General features: G+C 44.8%; 1 protein-coding gene across 13 annotated transcripts in view; it reads right to left on the bottom strand.

Moving 5' to 3' along the window:
- CCSER2 (coiled-coil serine rich protein 2) overlaps nucleotides 1–15,478 on the bottom strand; it is a 223,120-nt gene that overhangs the window by 124,364 nt on the left and 83,278 nt on the right. For all 13 annotated transcript variants that reach the window (XR_012905578.1, XM_075934845.1, XM_075934839.1 and 10 more), the window contains one exon: nucleotides 11,305–11,395. Coding sequence is in view for 12 of the 13 variants with exons in the window: in XM_075934845.1 (XP_075790960.1) it covers nucleotides 11,305–11,395 (91 nt within the window). In the remaining variant the exon portion in view is untranslated. The remainder of the gene's footprint in view (nucleotides 1–11,304; nucleotides 11,396–15,478) is intronic.

Raw genomic sequence — 15,478 nt, 5'->3', positions numbered from 1 at the left:
GGAAGGAGTTTAGATGCAAAAGGCAGTTACAACCTGGGGCACAGAGTTGAGGTGCAGTTGGGGCTCTGAGGTGCAGGCTTCAGTCAGATAGCCACCTGAGGAAAGCACTCTCAGAAGCAGCTGGCATGTCTAGTTCCTAGGCACAGGGGTGACCACAGGAGCTCTGCACACTGCCTGCCCCCCACGGGCACAGCCCCCCACAGCTCCCACTGTTCACAGTTCCTGGCAATGGGAAATGCAGAGCCAGTTCTTGAGGCAGGAGCAGCACATACAGCTTCAGTGACAGACCCTATGCTTAGAAGCTGGATATGCTGGCTGATTCTGGGAGCCACACAGAGCTGGGTAGAGAACTTGCCTTAGCCCCACTGTTCTTCCGACCAGACTATCAGTGGCCCCGTCATCAGTACTGACCAAAGACAGGAGGGTCTCTTTGACTGGGGAGTCTGGTCAAAAACCAGATGTTTGGCAAACCTAACTGCACAAAGTAGTTTGGGTTTGGGGGAGAAAAGAGGGAAGAAATAAAGAATATGAACCTTATCAAAACAGGAATTTTACTTGTTCAGCTGTTCACATCTGCACAAGCGGTTTCCAATTTTTCTTCTTCAATAGCATTCTGCTTTTGGAATGTATTTGATATTAAATTATTTTTGTATTTGTTTTAAGAACTTTATAAACAACATATTTTTAGTACCAAGTGACACATTAAGAAATTCCCAGCTGTTTTCCAATGAAGTTCCCAGCCACCATTAGCAGAAGAGCTCTTCTATAGTGGAACAGTTTTGTGTGTGTGGCTTTTTTTTTGGTCTTGAGTGATTTTAATACAGATGCCACAATAAAAAATGGTTAACTCTTTGTAACTATTGTTCTTAGAGATTGTAGGATAAAAATTTCTGAGGCAGGCTATGATATTCTGTTAAGAACCCCTATTCTAAATTTGGAGTCTGGGACTGGCACACAAACACAGTACAATGGTTCCCCCCTCCTTTTCTCCCCCACACCTAGCCCAGGATGGGAGACCGGACAAGACACATTCAGTGGTGCTAGGAACAAATGTGCCATTATCAAGTACTCCCAGGCTGTCTCTAGACTGCATCCCTTTTCCATAAAAGGGATGCAAATTAGACACATCGCAATTGCAATTGAAGCGGGGATTTAAATCCCCCCCGCTTCATTTGCATAAACATGGCTGCCGCTTTTTTCCGGCTCGGAACTTTGCCGGAAAAAAGCGCCAGTCTAGATGGGGATCTTTCGGAAAATAAAGCCTTTTCTGAAAGATCCCCATCTAGACTGGCGCTTTTTTCCGGCAAAGCTCCGAGCGGGAAAAAAGCGGCAGCCATGTTTATGCAAATGAAGCAGGGGGGGTTTAAATCCCTGCTTCATTTGCAATTGCGATATGTCTAATTTGCATCCCTTTTACGGAAAAGGGATGCAGTCTAGACACAGCCCCAGTGTCTCTGCTTTAATCTCCAGATGGACCACATCCATGCAGAGATACCTTCCTGAAGCTGACAGACAGATCACCACTTAACACATAGTTGATAACTGATGTCTGCTTTGTTTAAATACTTGTTTTACTGGAAACACTATGTAACTTTATATTATTGTTCTTATTTTGCCTCACAATTAGCACCTATCTGGGTTCCAGGATCTTACCTACTCCCCCCATCACTTTGATCTGCCCATTAAGCATCCTATATAATTAATTGTAATCTATGGTCTGGCAGTGTTCACTGAGCCCTAACAAGCGACCTGACACTCCGCCAGAGCTGTGTGTAATAAACTCTCCTGCTTGGTCACATGAAAGTCAGTGGATGTTATATACCTTGACTTTAGCAAGGCTTTTGATACGATCTCCCACAATATTCTTGCCAGCAAGTTAAGGGAATGTGGATTGGATAAATGGACGGTAAGATGGATAGAAAGACGGCTAGAAGGCCGGGCCCAGCGGGTCGTGATCAACGGCTCGATGTCAGGATGGCGGTCGGTTTCTAGCGGAGTGCCCCAAGATTCGGTTTAGGACCGGTTTTGTTCAATATCTTTATTAATGACCTGGATGAGGGGATGGATTGCACCCTCAGCAAGTTTGCGGATGACACTAAGCTGGGGGGAGAGGTAGATACGCTTAAGGGCAGAGATAGGGTCCATAGTGACTTAGACAAATTGGAGGATTGGGCCACAAGAAATCTGATGAGGTTCAACAAGGACAAGTGCAGAGTCCTGCACGTGGGACGGAAGAATCCCAAGCATAGTTACAAGCTGGGGACCAACCAGTTCAGTAGTAGTTCTGCAGAAAAGGACCTGGGGGTTACAGTGGATGAGAAGCTGGATATGAGTCAACAGTGTGCCCTTGTAGCCAAGAAGGCTAATGGTATATTAGGCTGCATTAAGAGGAGCATTGCCAGCAGATCCAGAGATGTCATTATTCCCCTTTATTCAGCTTTGGTGAGGCCACATCTGGAGTATTGTGTCCAGTTCTGGGCCCCCCACTACAAAAAGGATGTGGACGCATTGGAGAGGGTCCAGCGGAGGGCAACCAAAATAATTAGGGGGCTGGAGCATATGACTTATGAGGAGAGGCTGAGGGACTTGGGTCTGTTTAGTCTGCAGAAGCGAAGAGTGAGGGGGGATTTGATAGCAGCCTTCAACTTCCCGAAGGGAAGTTCCAAAGAGGATGGAGAGGCTATTCTCAGTAGTGACAGATGGCAGAACAAGGAGCAATGGTCTCAAGTTGTGGTGGGAGAGGTCCAGGTTGGATATTAGGAAAAACTATTTCACTAGGAGGGTGGTGAAGCACTGGAATGGGTTACTACTAGGGAAGTAGTGGAGTCTCCATCCCCAGAGGTGTTTAAGTCTCGGCTTGACAAAGCCCTGGCTGGGTTGATTTAGTTGGAATTGGTCCTGCCTAGAGCAGGGGGCTGGACTTGATGACCTTCTGAGGTCTCTTCCAGTTCTATGATTCTATGTGGTGTCCAGGTTCTGTTCCTTCAGAGATACATTGTATAAATACAATACATGGTAGGTGTGCATTCCCTTTGTTCGCTAGTGCCAGCTGGTTTTCTTTAGTGATACCTGTATGGATGGCCCCTCCAGTCTCTAGGCTTCTCGTGCTGCAGAATGAAAGTATAAAGGGCACAGTCATCTCTCTCATCTCTTAATTCCTTCACACTAGAATCCACTAGTAAATTCCAATGCACTGGAGAAGGAGAGTGGGCCACATATTAGATATATGCTCCCTACCTTAAAGGACAAAAGTTATAGAAAGATATGGAAGTGGTTTTTTTTCAAGTGCTTGTGTATGTCCATTGTAGGTGACTCCGAAGCTTTTACTGTAATCTGTGAGGGGCTACAGATGACCTTTCTACATTTGAACCCTCTTTTGATTGTGCAGAGAGTACATGATGTCTGAAGAAAATGTGGATTGAGGACCACATTGTTGCTCTAAAGATGTCCATAACTGGGACATGCATCAGAAATGCTGCTCAGGTTGACTGAGCTCTGGCTGAATGCGCTATGACTTGGTCAGAAAACACTGCCCCTTTGGCAGTGTAATAAAGGCTTGATACAGCCTGGGATCCATTTTGAGAGGCTGGATGATCCTTTAACTGTTTTGCATATGAGAGATGCAGGTTGGATGATATTCAAAAGGGCTTTGTCCTAGCCCCCATATGAATGTTGTTTCTCAAGGAAGTTGATGTGTGGTCTCAGCTGCACCTCATCCTGTACATGACAATGGAACAGTACCTCTACAGGGAAGGAAGGGCTTCAGAACTTGTCAGTGAATAGGAGAGAGTACAGCATGCCCAAACTATGCGTCAGCTGTGGCACATTTTTCTATGGCATCATATTTGGTGAAGGTATGCGCTAAAGCCTTGTAGCTGCCCTGCAGATGTCTAACGGTACGTCTAGACTACATGCCTCTGGCGACAGAGGCATGTAGATTAGGCTACCGGACATAGTAAAATGAAGCGGCGATTTAAATAATCGCCGCTTCATTTAAATTTACATGGCTGCCGCGCTGAGCCGACAAACAGCTAATCAGCTGTTTGTCGGCTCAGCACGGCAGCCATGTAAATTTAAATGAAGCGGCGATTATTTAAATCGCCGCTTCATTTTACTATGTCCGGTAGCCTAATCTACATGCCTCTGTCGTCAGAGGCATGTAGTCTAGACGTACCCTAAGAGTGGAACATTGTGCAGAAATGCCATAGAGGTGGCTACTGCTTCAGTAGAATGCAGGCATATACTGGGAGGAGTCTCAGTGTTGTTCTAACTGTAGCAAAGACGGCTACAAAGTGAAATCCATTTAGAAAGCTTTTGATTGGAGATGGCCTTTCCTTTGGAGGGCTCAGTGATGGACAGGAACAGGAGAAGTGATTTTCTAAATAGCTTTGTCCTTTTGAGGTAAAAGGTGAACATCCAGGGAATGAAGAAAATCAGTGTCAGCATCAGCATGAGGTTTTGGGTAGAAAATTGGTAGCAGATAGGTTGATGAAGGTGAAAGGATGATAAGATTTTAGGGAGAAATCTTGGAGGTGGTCCGAAAGGGACTTTATCCTTTAAGAAGATTGTATATTTGGAGGGAGCGGGAGAAATCAGCCATTAGTGCTATTTCACTGACCCCCTAGCTGTAGTAATTGCAATAAGGAAGGCAAACCTCATTAGAGGTGCAGTAAAGAACAGGTTCCTAGGGGCTCAAAGGGCCTTCCTACGAGCCTTCAGAGGACTGTATTAAGATCCCATAATGTACAGGTTGTTTTATTGGGGGGGGGGGGGGAGGAAGGAGGGGATGTAATTGAGCCCTTTTAAGAAGCATTTAATGATAGGATGTGCAAAGAGAATTTAACCATCCACTTTGTTGTGTTTAATGGAGACTGCGTTGAGGAGCACCATGAGGGAGCTATTGGCAAGGCCATGCTTTTTTAGTTTAGTTTGGTGATAGGCAAACTCAACAAACTGTGGCGAGAGCTACTTGCCAGCCGCACACCGTGCATGCGCCAGACCGGCACTGCGCACGTGCGCAGTGCCGGTGAATGGGGCGCATGAAGCGACCGGCTGAAATCTACTCACCATGGGCGAGTAGAAACAGCAGTTTGTCGAGCCCTGGTGATAGGCAATGTCTGACTGACATTTGGGGGCTGTTAATGGTTGTTATGAGCATAGTCAAGGCAACAAAGCAATGGTGTGATAGTTTGATTTGGGCTTGCAGGCAGTCTTAGATAGGCCCCAATGAAGTTTAGTTGTAGGGATAAGGTATGATTTTTGGTCATTTATCTGGAAACCAAATGTGGCGAGGGCCTTCACAGTGAGGTTAAGTGTCTCATAATGCCTTTTGAAGGGATGTGGCAGTTATGAGGCAACAGTTTTCGTAATATCATAACCACTGATTTGTGAAGGTGAGCCACAACTATGGCCAGAACTTTTGAAAACACTATTAGGGTCTTGGGTTAAACCAAAAGGTAGTACTCGGTATTGATAATGGTGGTTTCTCAGGGTGAAACATAAGAATCTCCTGTGTTCAGGGTGAATTGTGATGTGTAAGTTTGCATCCTCTAGGTTGAGGGATGACAGTCAAATTCCTTTCTATGGTGCTAGAATGATAGTTGCCAATACTATCATTCTGAAGTGTTTTCTTTATAAACTTGTTCAGTTGGAGCAAGTCCAGGATAGGCCTCCATCCCCCATTCTTTTTTAGAGTAAGAAAATAGCAGGAATAAAAGCCCATACCCGTGTGCTGAGAAAGATCCTTCTCTACTGCTCATAGTTGAAGTAGTGATCTATCTCCTGTTATAGCAGGGACTTATGGGAATGGTCTTGGGATGGTTGGGTGGGTAAGTGGGGTAAAGATGAAGGAGAGAGAGTAGCCTTAGAGGATAATTTCCAGCACCCATTTGTTTGATGTTCCTCTATACAGGATAATAAGGAAGACGACAGTCCGTAAAAGTGTTGTGGGTTCGTTGGTATTCTGCTAAAAGTAGAGGTGTCAAACCCTCGAACAACAGCTCAAACTAGTTGGTGTAATGCGGAAGGTTGGGATGCTATAGTCTGGTGCTGCATCTGACGTTAATGCCGTTGTTTCTGTCTGCGGCATTGGTTGCATACACGCTGCTGTTGAGAATAAGATGCCTACCGGAAATGTTGGATAGAAGTGGCCTTGAGGCCCTTCATGTCTACGGTTTTTAGAGTTGCATGGAAATCCCTGAGGTTGTGGAGAAAGGCATCAGTACTCTTCACAACAAGTTTCTGCCCCTCAAATGGGAGCTCCAATTTTATTTTGTACCTTGCTAGGAAATCCCAAGATGTGGAGCTAAGAAATTGGTTCTTCTGGCCACTGGTGGCTAGGCCGCAGCAGCTTTTGGGCTTGCTTTCTGCCCCTTCACATTTAAAAAAAAAAAATGGACTAAAAAGGAAATCGTAGGAGCAGTGAGTAAAGTTAAAAAGGCTGAAAATGTTAAACTAAGGAGAAAAAGGACTGACTGATGCAGTTAAAATTCTGAAGTAGCTCTCTGAGGAGAGCAGCTTGAAGTTCTGTCTGCAGCCAAAGGTGGCAACAAAAGAAACTGAGGAGGGGTTCTCTACCAAGCATTTATAAACCTCAACTACCCACCCAGAGAAATAAATAAGCAAATTGGAAGAGCCAGACGAATACCTAGAAACCATCTACTTCAAGACAGAACCAAGAAAACCAACAATAGAACACCACTTGTCATCACCTACAACCCCCAACTTAAACCTGTCCAACACATTATCAATAAACTACAGCCTACATTGGAACAGGATACCATACTCCAAGAGGCTCTGGGAGACAGACCCATAGTCTCCTATAGACAACCACCTAACCTCAAGATGATTCTTACCAACCACCACAGGACATACCACACTAATACCAACCCTGGTACCTACCCTTGCAACAAACCCCGTTGCCAGCTTTGTCCACATATTCATTCTGCTGATACCATTATTGGACCTAACCAAGTGAGTTATAAGATCAAGAACACACATTCCTGCGCATCCAGAAATATAATCTATGCTATCATGTGCCGAAAGTGTCCGTCTGCTATGTACATTGGACAAACATCTCAGACACTTCGCCAAAGGATTAATGCCCACAAAACAGATATCAGACAAGATCACAAAGAAAAAACAGTTTCTTGCCATTTTAACCAGAAAGGACACTCTCTCAATGACTTAACCACCTGCATTCTGCTACAAAGACCTTTTCCATCTGCACTTGAAAGGGAATCCTCTGAACTGTCATTCATGTTAAAATTCGACACTTTCCAAAAAGGACTGAACAAACATTTGAACTATCTCACCCATTACCAAGATAGTTTCCCCAATTATCACCTCTAATACCATTAACTCACAAACATCCCACTCTCCCCACCTCTAATATCATCAATTCACAGACACTTACCTTCCTTCCTCCTCCCCCCCCCCCCCCCGCATCCCCGTCCTGTTCTGCAATGTGATTTGTCCTTTTCATATGTGTTCATTTTTTTAATTGTATCCTTTGGTATATATGGTTGTGACTACTTTCTTCCACTATTTGATCTGAGGAAGTGGGTCTGGCCCACGAAAGCTCATCATCTAATAAACCATCTTGTTAGTCTTTAAAGTGCTACATTGTCCTGCATTTTGAGGAGGGGTTGGGATGCTTGCGTGAAAGAGGAGTGAACGGCACATGGCTCCTGGTGCACATGCACAGCCCAACCTGCTGCTGCTGTGCAAAACTCTGATCTGTGGTCCTGGGGTGACCTGACACCTACAGTGAAGCATCCATGGGGACATCACTTGAAGAAGAACTAGTCTATACCAGAAGTGCCCAGCATCTGTGGACCGTGATGGTACTGAGATGGGTTTTGTCCTTGGAGACTGTTTCTTTTAGAGTTGCTTGTCTCCTTGAGGGGAGGACTGCAGCTTACGTTTGGTCGTCTTTTTTTTGTTTGTTTTTAAACCAGGTTCTTCGAAACAGGAGGAGACACCCTTGGTCTGAGACTTTTTCCAGGGATCGGTGGCAAGATAGAGTGAGAGACTCAGGCTGTGTCTAGACTGCAGGGTTTAAAAGTAGCCTTTTTTCAAAAAACTTCACCTGCGTCTAGACTACAGCCGTGTTCTTTCGAAATTAAATCGAAAGAATGCGGCTTTTCTTTCGATGGCAGTACTCCTCATTTCACGAGGAAGAACGCCTTTTTTCGAAAGTGCTCTTTCGAAAAAAGGCATTCTTGAATGCAAATGGGGCTTTTTTTGAAAGAGAGCATCCAGACTGCTTGGGTGCTCTCCTTCGAAAAAGCGGCTCACTTTTTCGAAAGAAGAGGTTGCAGTCTAGATGCTCTTTTTTGAAAGAAGCTTTTTCTAAGGTATCTTTCGAAAAAGCCTCTTTCAAAAAAGGCTTGCAGTGTAGACGTAGCCTCAGAGTCCAAGAGTGGCCTGTGTGATTTCTCCATTAGGAGAAGCTTGAACTGCAGGTCTCATGGCTTGAGAGATCAGGCCAACAGCTTTTTACAATGGGCACATATTTGTGAATACTGCTGTTGTAAATCTCTGACTATAAGCTGAAGCACCTACAGTGGAGCATCCACAGGGACACTTCTCAAAGAAAAATGAGCTGCCACTGGTATTTTAGAACTTCAGTAGGTGATAGACTTTGAGAGGAACCAAGGTCCAAAAGCACAAGTTCTATATCTTAATTGACCCTTTGCAGTCTGCTCAAATCTTCCTTGTTTGTTCACATAAAAGTTGCAGCAGTTGTTGCTAAGCACATGGACAGTCTTGCCTTGAATGTGCCAGAACACCTGGAAATCTGCACTTAATCATAAACTATTCATGTGCAATCCGGCCTGATGTATAATCCACAAACTTTGAGCTCAAAAAGTTTCTAAGATGCACTTGCCACACCATAGTTCAGCACTTGTTACCAAAATCATGGATGGAGGTGAGGGGGTAGTAGTGAGAAAGGGATTTCCCTACACAAATTGTCTGGGTTTATCCACAGCAGGTCAGAAATGACAGCATCCTGTCCAGGACCTGTACTGATATTTATATAGGTCATGACTAAGGGCAATGGAGTAAAAAAGAAACATGCTTGTAAGAAGTACATGAGAAACGACACGTTCACACTATCATGTGCCTTAAAAAACTTAAGACAATTGCTCATAATGGTCTGAGAGTGATCTGTTGTAGACACTGAGGCCCCCTTATAGCATTAAAACTTCTGGCAGAGATTGAATCAGGTCCATCTGTATGAGCCAGTATTAGGAAGCAGCAAGCAAAGGTCCATCCACTCCATCATCTGTTACAGATGACCTAGCACTGGAAGAATACACTTTCCCCTTCATGACAAAAATTCAGTGGATTTTTTTAATCAATTCTAGCAAATAAAATCTTGGGTTACAAGTTGAAATTTGGCAGGAAATAATTCTCATTGTTAAAAATCTTTCATTTTAGTGGCCTTGGAAAAGTGGATTTGATAATTATGAGGCTACAAAATTTTCTTTTTGTCTAGCCACAGTAATTTTTAAAGTGATCTGCCCACTGCATGCATTTGTGGTTAACTTAGCTGTGCAGTGAATATACATATTTCCAACAAACACTGATTTTTACATTCAAAAATCTTTCTTCAAGCATAACATAACAAGGTATGCACTCAAGAAGACAGAAGCTTCTCCTTCCCTGAGTTGAGTAGGACAGTCAGAGTCAGTGAGACAGAGCTCTGCAGAATGTTTACTTTCACAAGACAGGACATGGCAGTTGTGTCTAGCCAACACTGCTATTTATTTTAAAAGCAATGTTAAGTGGAACTGGCCATTACAATTGAAGCTGAATTGTGGGAAAGGACTGAGAGGGTGGGCAGGATGCAGGCCGTTATAGGGATGTATATCTGCTAGCCCATGTCACCACTCAAGGGCTGGTTTTGGTAAATGCCAACATCCCAAAGATGGTCAGAGTTTCAGGATGCAATGTTACATCACCTTCTCTAGCTTAATCAATACATTCTAAAACTCTAATCAAGACAAACTGTACATTAAAACATACTAATGGTCAAGTTAAAGATGCCTATCTAATGAGATCCTTAAAAAGCTGGAAGTTTGTCCAGCCATAAGGAATTAGAATGGAGAAGGATTTATAAGAATGGAGAAGGTATTATATGGCGGTGAGTGGAGAAGGATGGCTGTGTTTCCTGACTTAAAGATTGAAAAATAGTAAAATCCAGTGGGTTTTTCTTTTTGGGGTGCGGTTGGGGGGGGGTAAAAAAAAATGCCGGTACTAGGGTTGCCAGATGTCAAGCACAATGTGTTGAAGAAAAAAAAAAAAGCGCCAGGGCCGAAACGTGGTCACGGCCCCTTTAATTGCTGCATGTCTCAAGTGGGCTTTTGTCCAGCGTGGCGTGAGTGCTCCCAGGGCCGGCTGGGGGCCGTGCCGGGGGAAAGCAGTGAGTGCTCCCAAAAAAAGATGATGGTATGCCGTACCAGTGCCTACTGTCACAAAAAAAGCACTGGTAAAATCCATTCCTGAAAACGAGACAATAGCCTAGCATCTATGCAGAAAGGGACTAGATTTGCATTATCTCTACCCCCTCACAGCATCTCTGGCAGCAGAGGGGCTACCGTCTTTCCAAAGGAAGTTTGTTTCACTTCCATTAGGAACAATAGAAGATGGAATCTTAACTTCAGATTTCTATGGCTTGACTCTCAACAGAAGATGACAACTATGTTTAAGATGGTAGGGCTTCATGGAATTCTCTAGGATGGAATGTTTTCTGTCAGCTGACTGGGAATCTTTCAGTTGTAAAAAAAAAAATTGGCAAAAACTGATCACTGATCCTAAAATGTTTCTTCAAATGTAGCCAACACATGAAATTCCAGAAAGTTTAAAAAAAAAAAAAACTAAAGGGAAAGTTTGAATCTACTGTTAATCTCTTAAGAAAGTTAGGACAAAATAAGGTTCGGTACCAGTCGCTAATCTTCTCAAAGGAACTAGTTTTAGAAACAAAACTAAAAAACAAAACTAATTTGTTTGTAATTTCCCATAAAATTCATTCCATAAGTGTTATACTACTGTGGAATTCTTTATACATAGCACAGTAGTTGAAACTAATTAATGTACAAAACTTTACTTGACTAAACTGGAACAATGACTAACACTTTCATGATAGAAACAAGGTGAGTGAAGTAATATTTTTATATTCAAACACATTCTGTTCTGCAAATTCCATAACAGAGACAGAACACTGGGTTGAGTTGTGTGTGTAATCTGGAGTATTAATTGTTAGCCCACACAAAACCAAGACTTAAGTACTTCACTAACCATTGTCACAAGGTGTGTCTTCAGGTAGGTCTACATCAAGCATAAGATCATCATCTTCAAGATCACACGAATCAAGGTTATTCAAGATATCCTACAAGAAAAAAAATGAATGAGGGAAAATTGCTGTGTGCGCAAATAGCAAACATGATACTTACCTTACTCTCTAGCCATAAAGTGGTATATTTTATTTTACAAATAGTTACACAATGCCAACAGGCAGAACCAAACCTAAGACCTCCGGAGCTTAGTGCATGAGTCCCTACTGCATGAGCATGAAGCTAGCTCTAAGGCTGTGGAGCAGTATTTTTCAAAGAGATCTGCAAAACCACTTTGAGAGAGCTGCTAACTAGCTACTCTGGTGTGTTTATTTACTGGTGCCATGGCCCCAGAACCTTATGGCTCCATTGGCTCCAGTTTTCTGTTTGCAAGTGGAGCTGCAGGAAGCGGTGGCTCGACTTCATAATAGTGTCCATTATGAAAGAGTGGGTAAAAATAATCACTCAAAACAAAGCTTCAAGTATCAAATTTGTCTATTTCAGCCTCATTAAAATACAAATGACCGCTCTAAATGATAAAACTAGCACGTTTCAGTAAAAGTATAATTTTTCAAGAAGTTGCACCATGGGTGACTCAAAACTCCTTTGACCCTACCAAAATGGGAGGTTCATTGGTAGCTGGAAGTTAAGCAAGTGATAGACCTGCACATGGCAAGCAGTCTCCCCCGCCTGCAACCCCCAGCCCTCACCACTCTCCAGCAGCTCAGCAAACATGGTTTTTTTGACCCCACCTCAAAGTCTAATGGGCACTAAAAATCTACTAGCCCCAAACGTACAGAAGAGTCCTGGAGGAAAGCCCAGAGCCTCAGCGCTCTGCATGAGAAGCTGGAGCATGAAGGTAACCCTGGAGCCCAGGGTTGCGTGACTGTCTTTTTTTTCTTTGCTTCTCAGTTAGGGTCCACGGTAAGGGTTTTTTTGGTTTGTAAATTTGTTTGCTTCTCACATGTTTGTGGCCCCCAACTGATTTTTCTGTGGGTCAATGGCCTCCAGCCCAAAAAAGGTTTTCCACCCTTGCTGTATGATTTTCAAAACACTATCAATGCTTTGCGTATGTAGAACAAAGAAGAAGAAATATGAAATGAGCAACAAGAGATCCATTAGTATTGGACTAAGAATTGCACTTACAGAAAACCCAGATAGTGGTATGTCCTTATGTTGAAGGCACAAACTAATAATTGAAATGGAAGATAGGAAAAGGTGAAACCAAAAAAAGAAAACTAGGAGTAAATGCGGGAATATACAGACATATCAAGAAAACGATGAGACACGTTATATCTACACCTACATAACGTGTCAAAGTCAGGTTTGAGGGCTGCAACAGAGTGGGAGAAAGGCAGCCCTAGAAGGATGGGGGGAAAAGTGCCAAATCCTTTCTTACCAAGGAGTGGATCAATTAGAAGCAATTGACAGGGTGCTGACTCAGGCAGATTAGGGATCAGCTGAGACCAAGCTACCGTCACGTAATTAAGGCTAGCTGACTCCATTTTTGGCCCGCCGGAGACCTACTAAAGCCTCCCCTATTAGATGGAGGCAAGGGTGAGATAGAGGAGAGAGTGAGAATGTAAATGAGGTAATACAGACACTGTGACGGGGTGGGGCAACCCCATCACCCACTGGCGCCGGGTGGTGCGGACTCCGGCAGCAGGGCAGGAGGCTCAGCCCGGACGGCGCCGGCATACGGGGAGAGCGGTCATCTCCGCGTGCCGGGGACGCCCGCTGATGTCAGCGGCATGACCACGGCGAGAGGGGCGGGGCACCCGGAAGCGAGAGGGGGTGAAATGGACCCGGCCAGGGATAAGAGGGAGGACGGACAGGGCAGCGCAGAGGGGGAGCAGGAGAAACGCATAAGGGGTGGAGGAGGCAAGGAGAAGAGAGAAGCGACGGACAGAAGGGAGCCAGAGGAGCTAATCCCTCACCCGTTGTAGGTGTGGAGAGGGGACGCTCAGCCAGACCCGCCAGCGGGGTAGGAACAGACCCAGGGAGGGTTGCGGAACCCGTGAGCAGGCGTGTTTAGGGGCAAGCCCCCACCTGCTGCCATCAGGAGCCCCAGCTCCTGGTGTTAGGGCCCTGGGTCGGGGTCCGGAGGGAGGGAGGGCCCGGACCCCCCACCCCGCCGCCAGGGCGACTTTCATTCAACCAATCTTACTGGCCGCTCGTTATATAAAGAGATAGGGGCCCAAATGGGGCGCCCGTGACAGACACACACTTATAAGTATGAGTCAGGAGGGGAGAAAGGAGCTCCTGAAAGAGAGGCTGGGCTTCCTCCCCCTCTCTTCAGGGTCAGATTAGCAACCTAACCCATTTCTGAAAGAAATTTCGATTGTCCCTACACAACAGACAATGCAGTGCTTTGCCTGAGGACCTTTAATGGGAAAAAAGCAGAGTTCAAGGGGCATGATGTCCTATAGCTGGACATCCTACCTTAACTACCCTAGCTATCCAAAACTAGAGAAAAAAAACAAACTGGGATGATCTGTGTCTGGCTTAAGCGTAACCTTCTGTCTGCCCCTCTGAAGCAGCCCAGAAAACAAAAGAAAAAAAAAAACCAAGAGAAAAAAAACTGCAAAGCTTGCAACTCAAAAGAAAAACCTGTGTCCTTTTAAAAATCCTGGGTTCTCAACATAATCCCACAGCTATGCCACCATGTCATGGCTCCTTCCCCACTCTGGCATGATAAATGCAGAAGTGGGGGCCAGCAGGTGTACCCCAAAGCCTTATCTACCAGGCTTTGGTATAAAACTTCCCCCAAAATCTTAAAACCCTAGATTTTGGGAAGTTTACCAGGGCAAAGGGGTGGGGGAGATGGGGGGGGGCTTCCTGCAATGTATTTTTGGTGGTCGAATCAGGCAGCAGGAGGGATGGCAGCTGGGAACCCAGCTGGGGCAGGAGCCTGTGGGGATAGCAGCAGCCTAGCATGGGGCCTGGGGTTGGAGCCAGTGGAAAGCAACCCAGCTATGGTGGAAGCAGATCCGGCAGAGGGCTGGGGACCTCCCCAATCTGGAAAATTCCCTCATTTGGGACCAGTCAGGTCCCGAGGGTGCAAGACCATGGAGGTCCAACCTGTAGTTATATTTTAGACCTCTCCTCTAAAATATCCGGCAGAGGGCTGGGGACCTCCCCTGGTCAGCACCCTTACGACCTGACTGGTCTTGAATGAGGGAAATTTGCCAGACCACGGGAAATCCCCTGCCATTGGCTCCCCAGCCCACTGCCAGATCCACTTCCGTCCAAGGCCCCTGCCAGGCTGCTTCTATCGGGCTCCCAGGTACCAGCCCTCTAGGTTCTCCCTATTCAGGGCCACTGTTTTCTCTGCCGTCAGATTACCCTGCTCCTCTCTGGTCCATGGGCTCTCTGGTCCAGCAGCATCTTGCCAAGCCACAGAGTCCCAGACCAGAGAGGTTCACCCTTTAGTTAAATAGCCTAAATCAGCTTTATGATTCATCTTTTCACTCATGCTAAGTATCCCATAACCCCTTGCTTTAGCTGACATAAGCTTTGGGTTAAGTAAACATGTCTGTCAAAATCAGGGCATAGGATTATTTTATCAGATTGACAAGTAGGGAGTTTCTCACAGGAATCCTGAATGCTAGCATCCAAACAAAAAATAAGGAAAGGAACATAAGTTAAATGAATTGGGACAAATCAGTGGGTTGGATTTTAGTGACATGTAAAGAAATATGTAACTTAGAAAAATCATGCTATAATATTACCAGCTGAAATGTGTAATTTTGGAAGAACTTCTGCAAAAGGTAAATACAACAATGGTGCATAATACACCTTTACAGAGACTGGTATATAGAACAGTGGTGGGTAACCTGCAGCCAGCAGACTGCATGCTGCCTACTGGGGTTCTCAATGTGGCCCAAGAGACATTTTGTTATTGTTGCTCCTCTGCAGGGTTGCCAGATTCCACTGATTTCCATCCACATAGTTTTTCCTATCTATATTATTAAAGTGACATGCACAGAGCAAGGGAATTCCATGTGAGGTGCATACTAATTGTACATAACATTGACTGTGAAAGCCATGGATCCAGGCCCTCTGGATCCAATCAAAGTGCTGCTACTGTTCAATCGGCATATCCACAAATTCTAAGTACACAAGCGCAGTTAGCAAAA

This window comes from Pelodiscus sinensis, chromosome 8 (genome assembly GCF_049634645.1).
Source record: "Pelodiscus sinensis isolate JC-2024 chromosome 8, ASM4963464v1, whole genome shotgun sequence".
Classification (NCBI taxonomy): Eukaryota; Metazoa; Chordata; order Testudines; family Trionychidae; genus Pelodiscus; species Pelodiscus sinensis.
Note: the sequence above shows the minus strand (reverse complement) of the source record. Positions and strands in the feature narration are given on the sequence as shown.